Source organism: Gekko japonicus, unplaced genomic scaffold (assembly GCF_001447785.1).
Source record: "Gekko japonicus isolate JY-2015 unplaced genomic scaffold, Gekko_japonicus_V1.1 scaffold654, whole genome shotgun sequence".
NCBI classification, from domain to species: Eukaryota; Metazoa; Chordata; class Lepidosauria; order Squamata; family Gekkonidae; genus Gekko; species Gekko japonicus.
Window position 1 is genome coordinate 836,332 of NW_015160228.1, and position 22,410 is coordinate 858,741.

The 22,410-nt window shown below is 46.8% G+C and overlaps 1 protein-coding gene across 2 annotated transcripts in view; it reads left to right on the top strand.

The window, feature by feature from the left end:
• NTRK3 (neurotrophic tyrosine kinase, receptor, type 3) overlaps positions 1 to 22,410 on the top strand; it is a 534,208-nt gene that overhangs the window by 511,425 nt on the left and 373 nt on the right. For both annotated transcript variants that reach the window (XM_015411889.1, XM_015411895.1), the window contains one exon: positions 14,539 to 14,697. In XM_015411889.1, coding sequence (XP_015267375.1) covers positions 14,539 to 14,697 — 159 coding nt within the window. The remainder of the gene's footprint in view (positions 1 to 14,538; positions 14,698 to 22,410) is intronic.

Consider the following 22,410-nt stretch of genomic DNA (forward strand, 5'->3'; position numbering starts at 1 on the left):
GGAGGGGAGGGGAGGCGGCATGTTATAGCCCAATTTCATTAGAACTCAGAAGCTAAGCAGGGAGACCACAATGGAACCTTCAGAAGGCTTTGCTTAAATGCGCAAAACTTTTGTTGACAGGGCATAGAAATCAAGGGAACGATTGTTGGCTTTTACAAACTAAAGTCAATTCACTGAAATCAGTAAATGGAAGCTGATGAGGCTCCAGGAGGGGCTGTGAACTAGAGTAAATCTAAGACTTTACAAGGATGTTGTCTGGCTTAAAAGGGCTTCTCATCCTGCTCATAACTGCCACGGCACTCTTCATTCCATTGGGTGAAGCGGAAAATTAGTGTCTCCATTTTCTCTCTGTCTCCTTCCAGCCTCCATTTGTGGCTGACCTCTAATGGAGAGACAGTGCCCACAAAGACATTGCGGGGAACGTTAGCTGGCTGAGTCCAATGAAATCTTACAGCAAAAGCTTTCACCTGGTGGACTGCTTGAGCAAAATGCTTCCAGGGGGGGGGGGCTTGGTGGGCTTAGGCACTCCGGTTGTGTTCAGGAAGGGGAAGAAGTGAGGATATAAGAGGGCAAACTCTGATGGCTTCTCTCTAGCTCTAGTGGTCTCGATGGCTCAGACATCTATCGACATTTATCTTCTTCTCCATCCTCAGTGTTTCTCAAGTGAAGTGTTTCTGAGGTGTTTGGTTGAGCAGGCAAGGCCTGAAGAAACTATGGCAAATAAACACCAACATTTCACACGTAAAAATAGGGAAACGTTTGTAACATCCCTTATTTTCATAGGGGCCTGAATAGCCCAGCCTAGCCAAATCTCATCAGAGCTTGGGAGCCAAGCAGGGTTGGGCCTGGTTACTCCTTGGATGGGAGACCACCAAGTTGCTATGCAGAGGTAGGCAATGGCAAACCACCTGTGCTCATCCCTTGCCTTGGTCCTGAGGATGGCATGTATTCCTTGCAACTAGACAATGCACAGTTATTATTTTCATACCAAGGATCACTACCCAGGTTACCCTCAACAACAGTACAGAGAGGCTTTATTCAGCTCCAGTGATTTAGGAAGCCAAAATGGTAGAGGTCACAAGCTCAGTCCCCAGCATCTTCAGTTAAAGGATCAGGTAGTGAAGGACCTCCACTTAAAACCCTGAAGAATTGCACAGAGCCTTCTTGTTCATGTGCATGCATCAGCATGCATGTTTGCTAGACACAAGCTTGAATTGACCTGTACAAAGATATACATTCTGAAAACCTTAGGGAGGAAACTGAATCCTGAAGGGTGATAACAGTAACAACTCACACTGACAAGGAAAAAATCAAGACAAATTAAGGACAGTGGTCCACCAGAAATAGTGGAGCATATGATTTCAAGTCTCACCAGGAAAAACTTCTTACTTTGCATATACCCCCATTTTGAAATGCACAGGGCAGAACTTTAGACAAAGTTTTTTAACAGCTAAGAGTTTTGGACTAGCATTTGGGAGACCTCGATGCAATTCCCTCCTCTTTCATAAAGCTTGCTGGGTGGTTACAGGCCAGCCACTATCCCTCAGTCTAGCCTACCTCAAAGGATTGTTGTGAGGATAAAATGGGGAAGGAGAATCATATATGCTTCCCTGCATTATAATGAGGACTTAGGACCATCCTCCAGGTTCCCCAAAGACTTGATCCCAGCTGCTTGTGAAGGAACAGAACATGCTTATTTACATATAATACAATTTAGGTCTTAGGGCTGCCAGGCCTTCTGCTATGGCCAGTGGTTTCCTGCTGGCAGCCCTTGTTGCCCACTGCCACTTAGAGCATGGCAGGAGAAAAAAATGTTAAGAGAAATTGCTGATGTCACTACATCAGTTCCAGGGAAAACCAAGAAGTGATGTAGGGTAGCTCTAGGAATCAGTGAGAACTTTATGGAAAAACATCAATTTGAGATTTTTGAGCTGAGCCTCACTACTTAAATGCCTCTGTGTGCCTTCAGTGTCTGCCCATAAACCTAGAAATCTTGTGATTGGTAGCACTTGTGATCCCTTTGTGACTAGATATTGCTAACTGCTCAGGTGCAAAAAGTAGACAATGTATCCAATACCTGTCGTTTAAAGGATGCATGCAATTGCAAAGGCCCCTGGTTGGAGATTAACTGCAGCTAGATCTGCTCTTGCCAAGTAGGTCCCTTTAATGACTTGACCATGACTACAGAGATTCTGGTTTCCCTTTGGTCATTAAGACGATCTAGTTTGCAGATCATGCAAGATCAAAAGTGGCTGCAAGTTACTAAGGCATGTAGCTCCTACTTTTCAGGGGCAGAGCAGAAGGGTACCCAAGAAGTATTTCAGTTCAAGCCATTGAGGCAGTCCATTCCGTGACTCATCTTGCATGGAAGCAACTGAGTTTGATCAAGGTCAGTTCAACTGGTGATCATGTCTGTGTCCGAGTTCTCAGCATCCCTGATCCCCCCAGACTGTCCTGTGAAGGAGAACAGAATCCCTGTATTGCTGATGGCGAGACTTGAGGACTACATGGAACTGCCAGGGCAGTATATCTTTGTATGCCAGATACTGGGGATGACCCACAGGAGGAGGAAGACTCTCCCTTTTCCACGGTCTGCCTGTCAGCTTCCAGAAGCGTCTGGTTGTCTGCCATTAAAAAATGGGATTCACTGGCAGTGGACTTCATGATGGCCACGAGCACAGATGGCTTTAAAAGATTTTAAAATAATCAAGCCTAATGAATGCTGAGTATTATGATGATTAATGCTGGAGTGGGTGAAGTGATTCGGTGGCGTCCAGGGGTTATTTACTGGGGCCTTGCTTTATTCATGCATTCTCTTGTTTAGAACAGGATTTGGCTTCTGCTGAATACTGGCTTTGATACAGGTCGAGGCAGAGCTGGAAGCGAAGGGGGGGTGGCGGTATTGAGGAGAAGACCGGTAGTGGGGGTGGGATGTTAGAATGGTTAGAGGGAGTTGGAAAAGGAAAGTGGGTTTTATAGTGGTCTGAGGAAATCGCCCACTAAATAGGAAGAAGAGGAAGCATTGTCATGGGAGAGCCACTGATGTTTCCTCACCTCATTGGACCATTCATTCACCTTCGTATCTTCAGCAATCATTGCATCTGTCCTTGTGGTCGAGGCGTGCGGGATGCACAGTTCTTGCCATGGACACTGGCTGAGGATGGGCATTGGCTGCTAACGCTAAGAGGGTGGGGCCGCAGCTCTGTTCTGGAGCCCATGCCTTGCGTGCAGAAGATCCAAAGCTCAGTCTCCAGTGATCTCAAGTAGCAAGTGTTGGGGAAGACATTTCCCTGCTTGAGCTGCTGCCCGTCATCACAGACACTTTGGTCTAATTCAGTAAACACTTTGTGTGTTCAGAGTCACAAAAGGCGAGATTTCCAAAGCACGAGTCCTTGTCAGGTAATTTCCTGCTAGGAAAGTGTGCCAGGATGGGCTCTGGATCAGCTGGGCAGGTCTCAATTGGGCAGGTGTTAGGCATCCAGGCAGCAGCTGTCAAAGGCAAGTGGCGTAGTTATATTTAAAGGGCCACCTACTCCTCTATGGTGGTAATTGTCAACAAAGATCGCCAGCACAAAACCGACTTCACACGTCCCTAGTTTTGGAGACTGGGCAGGTGATTACTAATGACAGGGCATTCTAGGTGGTGGCTCCTCATCCTGTTCAAGATGTTCACCAATAGTAGCAGGGAGTGTCCCTTTCCTATTCAGGCCCATTGCCTAGGAAAAGGAATTAAATAGGGAACAATTCAATCATCAGCTATTCTGTAAGTATTTCTCCTGAGGAACAACCTCCAAGTATATTTCAAATGTCACTTAAGGCAAAAAAATAAAAAAGATTTTCCTATTCATTGAGAACTTCAGCCCCACCGGAAAAATGTTGCCCCACAAGCCACAAACTCCTGGCTACGAGCCTGACTGAAGCAAACAGTTCCTTTTTACACAAGACAGGAAGCTGTTTTTGTTCATCCGCCTCAACCAATTCTGATACCAGAGTTCAGGGACTGCAGGATAAGCCTTTGATCCAAGGTCTGAGAATTTCTACATTTTGGGTAAATATCATTAAGAATGTATTAACCACCCTTCATGTTATTCCTGGCATTTCAAAACAGCCTGTGCGCGCGCGTGTGTGTGTGTGTGTGGGGGGGTGATCTTAGGTATAGATGTCTTGTGAGGCGTCTTGCTAAGCCAAGGTGATTTATCTCAAGCTCTTTCTAGGTAACAGACTTTTACTCCTAGCGACAACCCTCCTGCCCGTCTGCAACTCTTCATTTGCATATGTAATTGGCAGCTTTTTAATGGCTCATTAGGAATGCTGAACACCGTGGGATAAAAACAAACCTAGCAGAGCAAAGCAGAAGCAAGGCAAAGGAGATGTGGGGGGGAGGAAGGGCAAGGTCCCCCTCTTTCGAATTAACCCAGACAAATTAAAGTAGATTTCAGGATTGCATTAGCAGATTGTGGAATGAAGGGTCAGGTTGTTCTATTACTATTATTTTTTTAAATCCAAGACAAAGAAAACTCTCAATGACAAGCCAAGGGGGTTGCGTGCATGTGTCTTGGAGGACCTCTCTCTCTCTCTATGTCTTCCTCAAATAAATGTATCTCACCACCACCACCACTCAGCCTTACTTGTTGCATTCCCCTTCATTTGCTTTGTCCCAGACACAGGGGCTCCCTTTGCCCAGATTCAGAGCAGGTGTGGTGGATGCCTGCTCAACGTGTCGGCAGGTCCATAGTCACCAGCCAACTGTGCTTGTTCGGGAAATTGCGTCTATGCCTGAAATCCCAGTGGCTGGAAACGATGGCACTGAACGAGGCTTGCCAGCCCTCCACTGCCAATCCCCAGGAGCCTTTGGGAGTGACAACACTGGTGGAAACCAGAGATTTGGTAAAGTTCCTAGACTGATGCCATGACATCCGTTCCAGGTGTTTGCCTGGGAGTGATATCACAGCATCCATACCCCCCCCCCATTTTCCTCCAACTGCTTCTATAGGCAGGCAGGGGGAATTGGACAGCAGGGGATGGGAGGTTGCCCACCATGGGCAGGCAACTGGTAAGTCTATGTCGCACTTTGAGGTAAGCCCAGAATAAAACTGCTAATGATAAGCTGCGCAAAGGCTGTTTCCCATTGCTTGTAATCAGGGCTTCTTCTTTCTTTCTTTTTTGAAAAAAGAGATGCTGGAACTCTCGAGAGGGAAATGAGTTTTTCAGTCTGTATACTGAAAACTCACAAACTTTTAAACGTTTTAAAAGAATTTTGTCGAAGAGGTTCCGGAACTCTGTTCCAGCGCATCCCCCCAGAAAAAAAAGCCCTGCTTGTAATACTCCATGAGGACATAAGAAGAGCCCTGCTGGATCAGAGAAGTGGCACATCTGGTCCAGCATCCTGTCTTAAAAAGGTAAGGGTAAAGGTTCCCTTGCTCGAAAGCCAGTCGAGTCCGACTCTAGGGTTGCGGTGCTCATCTCCGTTTCAAAGCCGAAGAGCCAGAGCTGTCCGAAGACGTCTCCGTGGTCATGTGGCCGGCATGACTAAAGACCAAGGCGCACGGAACGCTGTTACCTTCCCACCGAAGTGGTCCCTATTTATCTACTTGCAATGTCTTGCTTTCAAACTGCTAGGTGGGCAGGAGCCGGAACTAGAGACGGGAGCTCACTCCGTCATGCGGCACTCGGGTCTCGAACTGCTGAACTACTGACCTTCCACAGCCTGCAGTTCAGCGTCTTAACCACTTGAGCCACCTGTCTTACCCAGTGGTCAAATCTGGAAAGCCGACAAGAGGACACAGAGGCCAAGTCCTTCCCTGCCAGGGGTATCCAGGATTCTTATACGGGGGGGAGGGGGGGCTCCAGCAAGGGAACCAGGGACCTTATTCTCCCTGCTGCTCTACAGCATCACCACTGCTGGTGAGCAGAGGGCTGTACTGTAGCAAGAAATCCAGCAGGGAACAAGGCGAATGTTTGTATCAAGTTGCTGACTCTGACCTGGCTCTTCAGCCTGAGCCATTTGTCAGGTGCCATCTGAGCTTTGCTAGAACGGCCCTTCACCACTTGCTTGCCCCCCCCCTCCCCGGATCACCGTGCCCCATTGCTGAATTTTCTGGTTCTACCTGACTCATTTAACAGCAACCATAATTTCCAAGTCATTATGCATTCTGGTCTCTGCTGTCAACGTCTTCTTCCGTCCCCTGTTGCCGCAAAGAACTTTCAGCTCCTCGGCAAACTCCTGGCTGATTGATTGACTGGTGCAAATGCTCAGCTTCCATGTGCAGAAATACATAACGATTCTCTCCAGAGCCAAGGACGTGAAATGTAAATTGCCCCTCGGAAGAAGAGAAAACAAAGATTGTTTTCGTATCTCGGCTTGCTGAACGCCGCTGTTTTCTTTCGGCACTGTTGGCAACCTGCACTTCTCAGGGTGACTCCGGGTGCCTCATGCAGGCATGGAAATTTGTACTCATTGGATTAGGCAGGTTTCTTTTTTTGAAAGAATCCCTAGCACATAGCATGCATTGCAGTCAGGCGAGAGGGCTTCCGGTGCTCCTTGGGCCCTGCACCGCAGCATGTCTAGCGCCCGGCTGGCTCTGCCTGCCTGCAGAGTCTTCCTTTCCCCTTCCACTTCGACTAGAGCCGGTTTAGCAGAGCAGCCGAGCCCCAAGGCAGCAGGGCACCCCGTGTTCGAGTCGGGCCCCTGCAAGGACGGCAGCCTTGAGGAATCGGCTCTCACTCTCGCCACCCTAACACCACCCTAGGCTTGCCAACTCCTGGTTAGGACACTCCTGGAGATTTGGGAGTGGACCCTGAGGAGGGGGGGTTGAGGGGGGGAGGGACCTCAGCAGGATACAAAGCCCTGGAGTCCACCCTCCACAGCGGCCATTTTCTCCAGGGGAACTGATCTCTGTCATCTGGGGGGTCCCCAGGCCTCACCTGGGAGTTGGCAACCCTACCCCACACTTGTAAGATGGGAATGACAATCCGGGTCTACTTTACTGTTTCTAGGAATTATAGCAAGATGTTGATGTGAATTTGGTTTGTTGATTGATTTTTTTTCCCCCTTATGTGTTGACTGAGGGGCTGGGGGTGGTATACCTGATTCCCCTCTCCCCTGAATTTTATCCTAACAACAACCCTGTGAGGTAGGTTAGGCTGAATCAGAGTGACTGGGCCCAAGGTTACTCAGGAAGCTTCACGGCAGAGTGAAGATTCGAGCCTCCATCTTCCTAGCTATAGGCAGACACTCTCATTTGACTGCAGCACAGGTCAGTTGTGGGACCGAACGGAGAAAGGAGGATTCTTCTCTGTCTCCCTTCCATCAGAATGGGGCTTGCTTCCTATAGGGTGCCTGGACTGAACAGAAGAAAAGGCCTTTCTGCCCCTTCCCCACGGGGATTGCTTTCCTTGTGCCCTGACTGAAAAGGGAGGCAGAGAAGCCAATACTGGGGGCCTGTCATGCCACGTCATCCCGAGAGGGGGAAGACCACCCCTTGCCGTGTTGACTCGAGAAGGGACGCCCCCGGAAGCCCAAGACTTCCCTCCTCCTGAGTCTTCTCCCAAGCAAGGTCAGGGCGGCGGGGCGTGAAGAGCCTGAGAAAGGAGGTAGAGTGGCGAGGAAGGGTAGCTCTCGGGGTTAGAGTCAGCCTCAGATACCGGGGAGCCAACGGGTTGTGTCACCCGGGCTTTCCCCGTTCGTGGAGCCTGGCCTTACAGCGATTCCTCCCGGAGTTCAGTCACTCTCTCTCTCTCCTTTCAGTTCTCGAGCCAGCCCACGACGAACTCCTAATCGGCTTCCTGTAACCCTTCTTTTAATACCCCCTCGGCGTTCTCCGCCCTCCCTTCCCAGGCTCCTCCCTCCTTTAAATGAGCTGACGCCGGGCTCGGGGCCACCGCTCTTATCCATCCTGTGGCCCTTCCCCGGCATGCGGGATGCTCTTCTCTGTCACTCAGTCTCTCCTCCTCCATCGCCCGGGCTGCTGGTCTCCAAGCCATGGACCGAATGTTCGAGCGCGCCCTGCCCACAGGGTTGCCACTGCTCGGTCCTGGATGCGGCCGCGTTAGAGCGTCCTTCCCGTCCTCTTCTTGGCTGTCGCCGGGCACGCTCTTTGCCCCCACTTGCTCCTGCTTTCGTGGGCTCCGGCTGGCTCCACTCCCCTCTTCCCGAACTCTTTGGTTAAGTGTCACCAGCTGCTTTCCCGGGGAGCTCCCTCCATCTCTCGTTGGCTCCGGGAGCTCCCTTAGCTCTGCGAGGTCCCGGTCGGAACCGGGACAGGGCCTCTTACCTAGTGAGGAGTCATGCTGATCTTCAGGCAGCGGCTGTCGCTGTCACCCAAACAAACCAAATGGCCAGTCAGAAGCCCAGCCGAGCCCTCTGTGGCCCTCCCCACCTTCTAAGGACTCTTGGCAGGCACCAAGAAATGCATTGGCAGGGACCATGGTACCCACGTTCACTGCGTTGGGGAACCCAGAGCTAGAACATATCTTAGGCTTCCCGGCTATGTAAGCTTTTGGACAAATGGAAGAACAGCTCATTTCCATAGTTTTCTGTGCCAGACACAAGCACAAGGCTTACCATAGCCCTCCCGAGATTGGAAGCATCTAGAAAAGCCTTTGGATCCAACCCCTGGTCTGTGTTGCAGTAAATTAAATGTACTCATATCAAGTTTGCCCATTGTAGTAACCCACCATTAGTTCCGAGACTTCTTATCTTGTTGAGCTGTAGGAACTTTTCAAATTTTGAGAAAAGGTCCAGTCACAAAATGGCTGCTATTGGGGTTTGGGTCCACTCACAAAATGGTTCCTGTGGGTGTCAGGGTGAATCAGAGAATGACTGACAATAAGTGCTGAGGCCAATCCCAAAAATGTTTGGAGGCTGCAAGCCCCACATATTGTCCTATGATGGAGGAGGATCTTTCTGAATGGGTGCTCCCTGTAGATACCAAGATGGTGCCTCCTGGTCCAGTGAAGTAAAGAAAAGCCAGGAAGGAATAAGTTGGAAGGAAAGCAAATGGACAGCAGGAGAACCATTGGCAGGCACCATGACAGGAATGGGCCCCATGTCTGGGATCACAGACAGTATTCTGAAGTTAGTCACTGTCTCCAAAGGTCATCTCAAAAGTTATTTAGTAGGGCTTCCGGTTTATGGCGACACGCAGGCAGACGCATCTCCCGGATGTCCCGGGGATGCAATCTGCACACCAGCGTGTAGGAGGGGGTGCGACGGGTCATGTCCCCCCTGGAGCCTTGGTAAAAGGCTCCTAGCCAGGGGGCTTTTGAGAGGCAACCTCTTTGCCAGCGCGATGCTGGAGAATTGAGGCGCTCCTCCACCCCGAAGGTCCTGCCACTGAGTGTCCATATGGAATTAGGGTGGCTGACCGGGACAAGCGTCGGAGATCGGATGAGAAAAACCGATGCCGAGCATGGCCGGATGGCCGGCAATGAACTGTGAGTCGGGTTGAAGCGAGCATGAAGATTTAAAAAGAAAGCTGCCCCCCCTTAAGGAGCAACGAAAAGCGAGCGGGGGAGGGCCCCCTCCCCCCTCCCAAATGCATAAACGTAAACACGGAAATAAAGAGGGGGGAGCAGAAAAATAAGCGTCTAAATCTGTTTTAAGAGACTTACCAGAGTGCAGATAAGCGTATGGGCGGATATCAGAGACTTTAGCAACTTTCAGAAAAGTAAATAATCCAAAAAGATGGCGGGGAAGAAACCAGATAAAGACAAACTGTTGAAAGTGAAAGTAGGGGGCAGTCCTCGAACGGAAGAGACCACTGAGCTTTCTAAAATGTTGGCAGATTCCTTGCGCCCTCTGCTGGATGAAATGACTAATATCAAGCAACAATTGTCAACAATTGGTCAGAGTTTGGCTTCACAGCAGCTACAACTGACTAAATCTTTAAATGCAACGAAGCGAATGGCAGAGAAGGTGAAGGAAATGGACGCCAATACTAAAAAAGTCAAGAAAAAGGTGCAAAAGCTGGAAATGAAACAAGCTACAGAAGAGTCACAACTTTTACAGCTGCAAATAGAGAAAGTAAATTTGGTCCTACGGTTTCAAGGGGTCCCGGAATCTAAAGGAGAGAATCTGAAGCAACTGTTGAGAGATGCAATAGCCCCAATGACAGATTTGACAGCGGAATATCTTTACAGAGAGATGGATATGGTCTACAGGTCCTATTCCTTATACATCAAGAAAAATAATCTGCCTGGGGAAATAGTAGTCAGAATCTCAAAGAGACATGTGATTCTATTTTGAAAGCAACTATGGGAACACCCTTGAAATTCGGGGAGAATAATTGCAGGATTTTAAAAAACATTCCATTTGAAATAAGACAGAAGAGAAAGAAATATAAAGACTTAATCCTTTTTTTACAAACAAATGGCATCAGTTATAGATGGTTAATTCCGGAAGGCGTCATTTTCAAGTTCCACAATAAAAAAGAAAAGATTGACTCTGTTCCTAAAGCACGTGAGTTTCTGAGAACACAGCTGGGGGAACCAGCGGAGGACAAGAAGGAAGAAGAAGAAGAAAGCAAATCGGATGGCAAGTTAGGCTTGGTGTCTTCTGACGAGGACTCTTTCTCTGAAAAGGGGGCGGCAGCCCCAAAAAGTCCATATAAATTGAGGATAAGAAAAGATATGAGAAAATAAAGGCCGAAGCACTCTGAATTGTGCCTGAAAATTTAGTAATATCTTTGGGATGCTCTGAGGGTTTCATTTAACAGATAAATGGATGGTTAAAAGATAAATAACTTAGCATAACCGACTATGTTCAATGTATTACTAGCATTTTAGATTAACATTGAGACAAGCTGATGTATTGATCTCCCACTCTTGGGGTTTTAGTTATTAGTGGGTTTCTTTTCTTTCTCCTTAGATTTAGTTTCCCTTCCCATATTTTCAGTTATAGTTTGTAGTTTTGTGAAAAAAACAATAAAAAATTCCCACATTTCACGCATTAACTTAGGTATCATTTGCCAGAATCTTTGAGCCTTTATGCATATACGCGGAGGCTCAGTCACACTTGTGCTATGTGCCCATCAAATGTTTACAAAATCCTTCATGTTGTTTTGAGAAAGGCACCTTTCTCCATTGCAGAGTGTGCATTCAGCTAAATAGCATTTTCAAAGGAATTCTCCCTTGAACTGAAGCAAAGAGGGAATGTAGAACTCTTCACAAACTTTTTCTTTGATGAATTTATCATTTCTTTAAAAATCACACAACAACTTTGGTAGGCTGGTTTAATAAATTATACTTTCTCTTCTGTGCATTAGAAGAAAAAAACCCCTAAGTTTACGATTTGAACATTTTGAAGAAAAATTCTTGTGACACCTTATAATTTCCCCATAGATTTTCACTGTTATTAGCAAGTAAATCCATGTACCTGTCGACTCTCTGTCTCTAGATATTTTCTCCATAAACTAAAGTTTCTAAGTTCCTAGCTGATGAGGATTATGAAGACTACATCTCTCTCTACAGAGGTGAAGAAAGATGTGTTTGTTGCTGGCTTGGCTTTATATGGAATCCAAATTTCTAGCACAAATACAGTGAGGCTATTGTTAGCGTATCCCACTGATTTATCTAAATATTTTTATATTGCCTGTCTGAAATTTGAGGCAGTTTAGCAAAGTAACTGAAACAATCCATGAAACTATAAATAAACCAGCAATTAAACTCATTCTGTGCCATTTCTAAAAGAATATGCAGAACAGCACAGCTAGAAGCTGCAGAGAGTTAAATGTCTTCTCTTTTAATTTATCCCTATTCATTAGGGTCCAGTGGATTCCTGCAGATCTGTTCCTTTCCTTCCTCTCTTTGCTACGTGCCATTCTTTTTCCATTCTAGTTCAACAAGGGGGTTCTCAAGTTAATACTCCAACTAGATTATGTGTAGTTGAACACAACTTTCCATCCATTTGCATCTCCCCCCCCCCAAACTAGGTGACAATGTACATATGCCTTCATAAAACACTACGAGAAAGCAAACTTGATATGATCTTGCGTACAACTCCAAGGAGAGTCTTCCATGTGCAGTTTTGTCTTGATGTGGGGCACATACCAGGTAGGGCAGGGAGTTTCCCCAAGATTACAGCTGATCTCTAGCCAGTCGAGTCCGACTCTAGGGTTGCGGTGCTCATCTCCGTTTCAAAGCCGAAGAGCCAGCGCTGTCCGAAGACGTTTCCGTGGTCATGTGGCCGGCATGACTAAACCCCAAGGCGCACGGAACGCTGTTACCTTCCCACTGAAGTGGTACCTATTTATCTACTTGCAATTTCTTGCTTTCGAACTGCTAGGTTGGCAGGAGCTGGAACTAGAGACGGGAGCTCACTCCGTCATGCGGCACACCCGGTCTTGAACTCTCCTCTCTAAACCCCCCTCTCTAAACCCCACCTTTCCCAGATGCCACTCTCAACGTTCTAGAAATTTCCCAAGCTGGAGTTGGCAACCCTGGCGTACACCCTGAACATTGGGGAAAATATCTTTTACTAGCTCATGCTCTCTTAGATCCTGCCTCTTTTATCTCCCAGCAGTTACGCAGGTTCCTTCCTGGAACTTTCCCATGTTGTGTTCTAATGCATCCACCTGGCTCAAAGAAATAACCTCCAAAAGGGAGGAAGCTGATGGCATAAATGTTCTTCCTCTCATGCAACCCCCCCCTGGAGGAATAGAACTTCTTTGCAGATGTTTCAAGAGCTGCGTAAACATCGTTGCTTCCGGTGTTCTGAAGCACAACCCACCTTTACCTAGTCACACTTCTGACTCCTCTTCCAAGGACCGCAGCTGCAAGTTGTTGTTCTGCGTAAGCTCCAGCTCCAAGTGGATGGATGCTGTTTGATAGGTGTTTTAAAAATTCAGCAAGCCAAGGAAGTATATAGATTACCATGATAAGGAGGAAAGTACTTGTTTTTACAAAGTATAGCATTCAGCTCAATGAAATCCCCACTCTGCCATGAAAGCTTACTGGGTGACAGGACCATGGACCACTTTCTCTCAAGCGAACCTATCCCGTGGGGTGGCTGTTACAAAGATAAAATAGAGAAGGGGAGACCATTTGACTGAATGCTCCTCCACCTCAAAACTCTTTGCCTCTGGAAAGCTAGCAGGTCATGCCCAGGGAAATGCTGATAGCCACTTTGGAAGAAGAAGAAGAGGAGGAGGAGGAGATGATTGGATTTATACCTCGCCCTTCACTCGGAGTCTCAGAGGAGCTTACAAACTCCTTTCCTTTCCCCTCCCCACAACAGACACCCTGTGTGGGACTGAGAGAGCTCTTTCCAGAACTGTCCTTGAGAGAACAGCTCTGACAGAACTATGGCTTGCCCAAGGTCATCCAGCAGCTGCAAGTGGAGGAGTGGGGAATCAAACCCAATTCTCTCAGATTAGAGTCCACACACTTAACCACTACACCAGATTTATGAGGTCAGGAAGCAATTTTTCTCCAGGCCAGTTTGGCTGGAAATCCTGGAGGTTTTTTGTCATCTTCTGGGCATGGAACAGCAGTCACTGGGGGTGGGGGGGGGGTAATTGTGAATTTCCTGTATTGTGCAGGGGGTTGGACTAGATGACCCTGGTGGTCCCTTCCGACTCTATAATTCTAGGAAGAAGGGACAGTTGTAGAGCTGTTTTGTTTGGGGGAAGCATTAATTATGTGGCCCATTCCATCCCATTCCTGGTCAGAAGCAGCCCATCTTCCTTTGCTTAATCCATCTTGAACATCTGTGCTGGATTTACCTGAAGGCCACCCATTGAATCCATGGTTTAGATGGGGTATATTACTGTGTGTCAGCTAGCTGCCATTGAAGTCTGTGGATAGAAACCCCCCCCCCTCTCCTCTGGCATCTGCGCATGCCTCCTGTGGGTTCTGTGTGTATCCCTGTCTCATGCATTCCATTCTATGAACACTAGTGTACGCTTATCTGCAAGATTAACAGGTGTGGGGAAGGAGCCACATAGATTAGACTATAATGAGCTGGACCGTGTGAAGCTTCAATTGTTTATCTTTATAGAAACGTTGCTTCTCAGGCTTTTGAGCGCGAATACAAAAGTCTGCCCACGCGGCGGGAACCAAGTCTATTGGTTATTGTCTGTTTGAATGTCTTTCATTATCCCCTGCTCAGCCCGTCCCAGGTATTCTTAACAGTGAACTTGTTCCTGCTCTAACATGGCTTTAATAAAATACTACTTTGCTTAAACGTGTATTGGACTTATAGCTGTGAGGGATCGGACACTGTGAAGTATTGAGTATATTTTTCATTCTGTCTGTACTCCAAAGAGCTCAAGTTCTCTTTTACTCCATTTTGTCCTTACAATAAATCTCCAAGGTTATGTTAAGAGAGAACGAGTAGCAAGGCCACACTCTCAGTGAGGTTCGTGATGGAGGGGAATTTGGACTTGGGTTTCCCCAGTTCTAGTCCAGCACCTTAACCTGAATGCCACTCTGGCACTCACTGATCTGAACCCGACTTGTCTCTTTTCTACCCCCTTGAATCCGGGCCGATCCTGTTACAGTGCAAATAAAGGCTGTGCCTTATTTATTCTCTTCATGCAGGTTGGAGGACACACCATGCTTCCAATCCGCTGGATGCCTCCCGAGAGCATCATGTATCGGAAATTCACAACAGAGAGTGATGTCTGGAGTTTCGGGGTGATTCTCTGGGAGATCTTCACATATGGGAAACAGCCCTGGTTCCAGCTCTCAAACACAGAGGTATGGGATATATCAGGGTTAACCGAGGGAGGAGAAATAATACACCAGCATGACAAAGGGAAGACCTGTAACTGAAAGGGTTTGGGTAGATTGAAACAGGGAGGGAGAGCTGCACCACCCGGTCACAAATGTATATAGTAGAGACCAAAAAGTGCAGGTAGAGGGGAAGGGCTGTGGCTCAGTGGTAGACCATCCACTTTGCATGCAGATTGTCCCTGGTTCAATCGCCGACCTCCCCAATTAGAAGGATCAGGCCGTAGATAATGTAAAAGAACTCCACCAGAGACCCCAAAGAGCCACCACCAGTCAGAGTAGGTAAGACTGACCTTGACAGACCAAGCGTCTGACTCAGCATCTGGTAGCTTAACCTGTTCATTTGTTCACTGGAAGAATATCTGCTTGGCATACAGAAGGTCCCAGGTTTAAGTGCCACCCTGCAAATGGGCAAGATCAACAACCCATACACATGCATTCTCTTTAATGGCACCCACCCTATAGCCTGAGGAGGTCAGGAAAGTTCCCACACTTTTGGCATTTTGCAAGTTGTGTAAAACAAGAATTGTTCTGGAGGGCATTTTTTTATAAAGGAAATAGGGCTGCATTATAACACAATGATTCAGCAAATTGTTTCAGTAGAGAGAACAGGAACATACTATACTGTACTATACTAGTAATATGTGCTGGGCCCATAACATGTCAGATTCTCTGGTATGGTAATCCAGGAATCTGTCTCAAAGTAGCAGAGAGCACTGCAGCTAATAACACAGCAGAAGAGACGGCCTTGGCGCTGTCTCTTAGCCTCTTGCCTCCACAGTTTTCCTGTCTGCCTCACTGACTCTCTTGTAAGACCCCCTCTGTGGAGTCTGAGGCTGAGAGACAGTGCCAAGGCCTTCTCTTCCATTCAATATCTATATGTCTATCTAGTACTGCTCATATAGCGATAGCCTTGAGCAGAAAATAAAATTATAAAATAAGATAATGCCTTACTTAGTGTTATTCTTCTGCTGTTTAATCATTGCCCCCATAAATTTTGCCACGGAGAGAACAAAATTATTTATATCTGATAGTAACCACATCACCTGTGCCCTCCTACTCTCAGTGATATGTATTATCTTTTGCTGTATGTTTTTATCTTCCTCTTACTGTATTATATTTCTGCTTACATAATACCATTTCTCGCATTGTTTAACATGTCATGTTTCATACTTATGCCTTGTTTTAGATTTCTGCAGTCCAAGTCCTATTACATTGCTCATTAGGTTCTCCTCATCCTGTGGATTGCACTGGCTTATGTTATGTCACCCGCCTTTTCTCAGTGAGAAAGGTGGATTATAAGCAGCATAAAGTCTCCCATAGACTTTAATGTTCGACATGGGTTTTAAATGAAAGCGTTGATTCAGGAAAAGGGAGCCTCTTATTTTATCTCTCTGAAATCTGGAAATGTGTGTGTCCCGGGGGAATGCTACAGTTCTATGGGGTTTCTTCAGCAAGTGGAAAGCCATGAAGATACAGACCCAAGAAAATTGGAAGGGGAGGGCTTCCATTGAAAGAATGGGGGGGGAATAAATAGAATTATGAAAACAGAACAACCACCATGAAAGAAACAATAGTTGAGGTGGTGAACGGCCAACTGTTAGGCCTCCCCTGCTGAAGTTCTCCATCTGCATACGGCCCATATTAATAAGATCTCCGCTGTCCTTTGGTTTATGGCCTAGTAGCCTCCAGCCATTTGGGACTGCTGTACTTTCCTAATTTATTGTGCTACCTGCTTTTAATTGTTTTAATTATTTACTAGTAGAGCTGTTTTAATAGTTTTGTGATATTACTGTTGTGACCACCCCTGAGCCTGCTTGCAGGGAGGGTGGGATATGAATTGAAATAAGTTAATAAATAAGACATATAAGACAACCCAATAACTAATCAGTCCCTTTTGGAATTGCTAACAAAAATGAAAGAAACAAATCAAACTCTCATGCACAAATGCAGTGTGGAGCATCCCCCTTAGACGAGGGGGAAGGGAAGCTAAAACCTTCAAAGGTGGGGGAGGCTGCCCCAGGGCTTCCTTGTTAAAGAAACGCTGCTGCTCAGAAGGACTGGGAAGGCTGCTTGAAGGACTGGTCGGCAAGCCGAGTCCTGCTGTGATGTAAACATCCTGCAAGGCTTAGTAGGGAGGAGGGCAGGTCTGGAGAAAGATGCATCGATCAAGCTGCATATGGAGAAGTTTGCTCGCATTTATCCTCCCGTATGTCTAATAGCACTTCAGAATCTTTGCCTCTGTTTAATGAGAAATGTGAATTTTCTGCTTTCTGGACACAGAGCCCTTAATTTAGTGAACTGCAGGCAGAGAGAAATGCCAGATCTTGCTTTCTGTATCCGATCTGTGTGCTCAGCAAGGCCTGGCTCTGCCGTTTAACACAGCAGACTTATTTTTTGGGGGGGTAGTAAAATGTTTATATTATGCTTCTCCAGAAACAAGTTGCTCAAAAACAATTTAGGATTTTTAAAAAAACTGTAGTCCTAAATGCAGCATAAACCTAGTCAAGGTGGCCATGAGGATTATCAAGACAAGGAAAGAGCCCTCAGATAGGTATTGAGTAGAGCAGTACCAGCCAAAAGCATGAGAAACTCCTCAATGCCTGAACACTAAGGCCCAATCTGCATTTAGCATTTGCTCAGTTGTTTTACCAAACCCACACTGGAACAGAGAAAGATGCCGTTCAAAACCACGTTCAACTACCCCAGGCCAACACCCTACTGACTGCAGAGTCACCCCCCCATGGCCATAAAACAGCCATAAATCTATGCAGACAGCCACCATAAAACCAGAGATCAAACAAAGTGAAAGTGCCATGCAATGTAGACGGGAATTTCTGTTCCAGTGTGGGTTTGGTATAACAGCAGAGCAAATGCTAGATGCAGATTGGGCCTAAGAATGAAGGTGCCAGATGGACCCCTCTGGTGGTCCTGTTTGGTCTAGTGGTTAAGTGCCAGTTTGGTGTAGTGGTTAAGTGCATGGACTCTAATCTGGGAGAACCGGGTTTGATTCCCCACTCCTCCACTTGCACCTGCTGCTGTAACCTTGGGTCAGTCGCAAGCTCTGGCACAGCTGTCCTTGAAAAAGAGCAGTTTGTGTCAGAGTCCTCTCAGCCCCACCCACCGCACAGGGTGTCTGTTGTGGGGAGGGGAAGGGAAAAGGAGTTTGTAAGCCGCTCTGAGACTCCAAGTGAAGGGCGGGGTATAAATCCAATCTCTTCTCTTCTTCTTCTTCTTCTTCCATTATGGAAAAGGTTCTGACTCTTAGCAGTCCTCCTGTTCCACCTCCAAAGGCAGCAGCCTGGACCTCACCCCACAACCCAAAGATTTCTGGGCTCTTGACTCTTCTTGAAGGGGAGGTGGCCACTTTTGTTGATGTCTCCCCTCCCACTGTAGACTCTCTGCTTTGCGCCCAATTCTATTCCGGTGGGTCCACTAGCCCCACCCTCACGGAAGGAAGGGCAAATGGGCAGAAAGTGCCACCCCCTCTTTTGAAAACTCAAGCGCCCTGAATTCTTTAGAACGTCACGGCTGGGGGAAGACCCCAAGAAAGGCCTTTGGTGTAAGTCATTGAGGCCACGCCCCTCGCGGGGATCCAGAGAAGCACTTTATGTGAGGCTTACAAGTTAGTCTGGCTGGAAACGTAACTCAAAACTATTCTGGGTTTCCCAGATTCATATTCAGCATTCTGACCACTATGCCATGCTCATGGCTACTTTGGAGCGATGCCAAAATCTTTGGTCTTTGTGAATTTTAAGGCAACAATAACAACCGACCAATTTAATATTAATTTTCCTGACCCCTGTATGACAAAGAGCGCTTTGACTCTTGGAAGTTTTTACGTGAGGAATCTTGTTTTTACGTGAGGAATCTTACGCGAGAGAGCCAGTTTGGTGTAGTGGTTAAGTGCGCGGACTCTAAGCTGGGAGAACCGGGCTTGATTCCCCACTCCTCCACTTGCACCTGGCTGGATGACCTTGGGCAAGCCGTAGCTCTGATAAGAGCTGTCCTTGAAAAAGAGCAGTTTCTGTCAAGAGCTCTCTCAGCCCCACCTACCTCCCAGGGTGTCTATTGTGGGGAGGGGAAGGGAAAGGAGTTTGTAAGCCGCTCTGAGACACCTTTGGGCAGTGAAGGGCGGGGTATAAATCCAATCTCCTCTTCTTCTTCTTCTTGTTGCTCTCTGAAGGTGCTTCTGAACTCACATCTTGCTGTTCTGCTTCAGGCCAACATGGCTGCCCACCTGCTCTAAATGGTTATTTTTAAGAAATCCAACCATGAGAAGTTTTACTGGCCTCACTGAAATTTTTTAATGTGCTTTGAAATGCCCCAGGTATGTCCTGAGCAGTACCTCCATAAACTGTTGAAACGATGTTTCAGATGCAGTTTGACAACCTCACACTCTACAGAGCCCTCCAGAGAAATGCTATACTTCTGGAAACTCTTTGGGTATCTCTCAGAATTCTTCAGATGTGAACCTTCAGACTTTCAAATGTGGAGGCGGTTCAATTTGGCTTCTCCAAATTCACTTTGAATTTCACTGTAGGTGAAATTTCAGTGGTGAACCGACCTCTGAACCCGGTAGGATGTAGCAAGGAACTGACCACAAAGTGCCTTCCGGTGGCAGACCTGGAACTGGCCAAAGTTTCATGCATCCCAGGCTTCATGTATTCCCCTCACTCTTTGTGGTATTTTGCTTGCTTGCCCTGTCCTTATCCCTCCTTCCCTCCGGTAGCTTTTCTTAATCGTTCCACCCTCTACTATTTACATACAAATGTCAGAGTAATAATGATCTCTTTGGATGCGCAGCAGCATCCATTACTGTTCAGAAGTGATAGATTCTGGGCCCCCTTGCTGTGTATTGCTTCCTTCTGCATGCTGTTTGAGATCTGTATTTATCGGCAGTTCGTGTCAGGTCATCGGGACCCTGCTGCAGTACTGATTGTCAGCTCCAGACAAGGGAAGTTGAGCATTAATAACAGCCATCTGACAAACAGCCTCCCCCCCCCCCACTTCCGCTTTCCCATCCTTATCCTGCTACAGACTGGGATTCAAACCATTCTACCCCTGGGGGACAGAGAGGGTGATTTTCCCCTGGATTGGCTCTGAAAGCACAGCTTCTTGCCATTCTGTGTTTCTTGTTAGTTTCAACAGCCTGGCATCAAGTGAGGTGTTGACAGCTATAGAATTTGAGGGGGGGGGTGTTTTCTTCACAAATTGAGTTTGATTCAAGGGAAAGTGTTGTTCTTTTTGCTCCTTCCAGTTCAGAAGAAAGAGGACAATTAACCTTGCAATGGAGAAGCTGAGGGAGGCCAGTGCCCTGGCACCACTGTTGCCTGATGAAGTTTCCCCCCTCCTATAAAAAAAAGTCAAACAAGCATGTTCCATTTCATGGTGTTATGTCCCATGGACTAAGCATAGCCCACAGTTACAACTGTTAAAACGTATTAGGATGGGCACAACACAAATCAGTTCCAGCTGCCCTATCAAATAAGAACATAAGAGAAGCCAATGTTGGATCAGGCCAATGGCCCATCTAGTCCAACACTCTGTCACACAGTGGCCAAAAATACCAGGTGCCATCAGGAGGTCCACCAGTGGGGCCAGGACATTAGAAGCCCTCCCACTGTTGCCCCCCCCCGAGCACCAAGAAGACAGAGCATCGCTTGCCCCGGAGTCCCTATCTATACCTTGTGGCTAATAGCCACCGATGGACCTCTGCTCCATATGCTTATCTAATTCCCTCTTGAAGCTGTCCGTGCTTGTAGCCGCCGCCACCTCCCGTGGCAGTGAATTCCATGTGTTAATCACTTTTTGGGTGAAGAAGTACTTCCTTTTATCTGTTCTAACCCGACCGCTCAGCAATTTCATGGAGTGCCCACAAGTTCTTGTATTGTGAGAAAGAGAGAAAAGTACTTCTTTCTCTACCTGCTGTATCCCATGCATAATCTTATAAACCTCAATCATGTCACCCCTCAGCTGCCATTTCTCCAAGCTAAAGAGCCCCAAGTGCTTTAACCTTTCTTCATAGAGAAAGTGTTCCAACCCTTTTATCATTCTAGTTGCCCTTTTCTGCACTTTTTCCATTGCTATAATATCCTTTTTGAGGTGTAGTGACCAGAACTGTACACAGTACTCCAAATGAGGTTGCACCATCGATTTATACAGGGGCATTATGATACTGGCTGATTTGTTTTCAATTCCCTTCTTAATAATCCCCAGAATAGCATTGGCCATTCTGCTGCTAAGGAACAGAAATATTCTGCTAAGGAACAGAAACTGGGACATGGTTCTGAAGACAGAAGCTGGCTTGGTGATCAGCAGTCCCCATTAAATTCTATGGAACAAAGTCAGCATTACAACCTGGGATACAATTGAGAGGGTACAAGCCAGTCACTAGAAGTACTAGTGGCAAAGAGTAGGCTGAGTCCTGTGCTGTCTCTTTCCTACCAATACTGGAGCTGTAGGGTTCAGGTGCCCAATCTATAATACTGGGGAGCTGTCCGTGAAGTAGGTGCTGAAAGCGGAGGGGGAACTGGCCAGCTTGATAACCAGAGACAGGAGACAAGGGGGGTGGTCAGAAAGATGTATTGTGCCATCAGCTTCCAGGCATCAGCTGATCTTTTAAAAAAATCCCTTGGGATTCTTTCTCAGGATTTGTTAGACTGGAAGAGAAGTTGCATGTGAGCAAGTGCTCCACTTTCTGATGGGAGTTTCCACTCAGGCTCTGTTCTTGAAGTACAGATGGTGAAATGGAGCCATTGCTCAATGGTAGAGCATCTGGTTTGCATGCAGAAGGTCCCAGGATCAGTCCCTGCCATCTCCAGCTAAAAGGATCAGGGTGAAAGCGATGGGAAAGGAAGCTCTGGAGATTTTCTGCCTATCTGAATAAACAATAATGACATTGATAGACTAATGTCAATATAAGGCAGATCCATGTGTTCATGTGGCTTCAAATGTTCTCTGTGTGTGCATGTGTGATATAAACTAAAGGGTAAAATCAGGCAGGAGGCAATGGGTCCCTAGACTACACAGGTACCAAAGGTGGAGCAGATTCCAAAGATTCCTGGGACCCCTCCAGGAGACCCTGAGGCCCACAGTGATGATCTCCATCTACAAAGGTGTCCTATTCAATTTAACTCCTGGGAGTTGGCAGGTTCTGACACCACCTGCAATGGTACTCCGTGAATATTAAGTCTTTACTTTTCCCCATATATACTTATTTGTTTTAAAAGATTTGTGTGCTGCCTTTTTACACCAAAGAGAATTCAGTGTGGTATGGAATAAGCAAATAGCTGTCATTCATTACCATTCCCTCTGCTTGGGTGAAACACTTTGGCAGGGGCAAAACCTAGGCTCCAGTGTGAAAGGGCCAGTTCCCAGTGAAACCTTGTCCCCACCTGTTGCTCTGGTTACAGTAATGAGTGGGCTCAGTGACATATGGGATGTTAGGTAGTGGGAAAGAATTACAATGCAACACTAAGCAGAGTCACAACTTTCTAAGTCTTTACCCTCACCCAAACCTTCTATTAGATGTGGATAAAAGAGTAAGTATTCTTTGTGTTATTGAATCCAGTGGTTCCGTTAAACAAGGAACCCTAGATAGGAAGAAGACTCCTTTAGCTGGGTGTCATCAGAAGAAGTCTGCCTCTAATAGAAGACCACTAACTTTAGTTGAAGGGG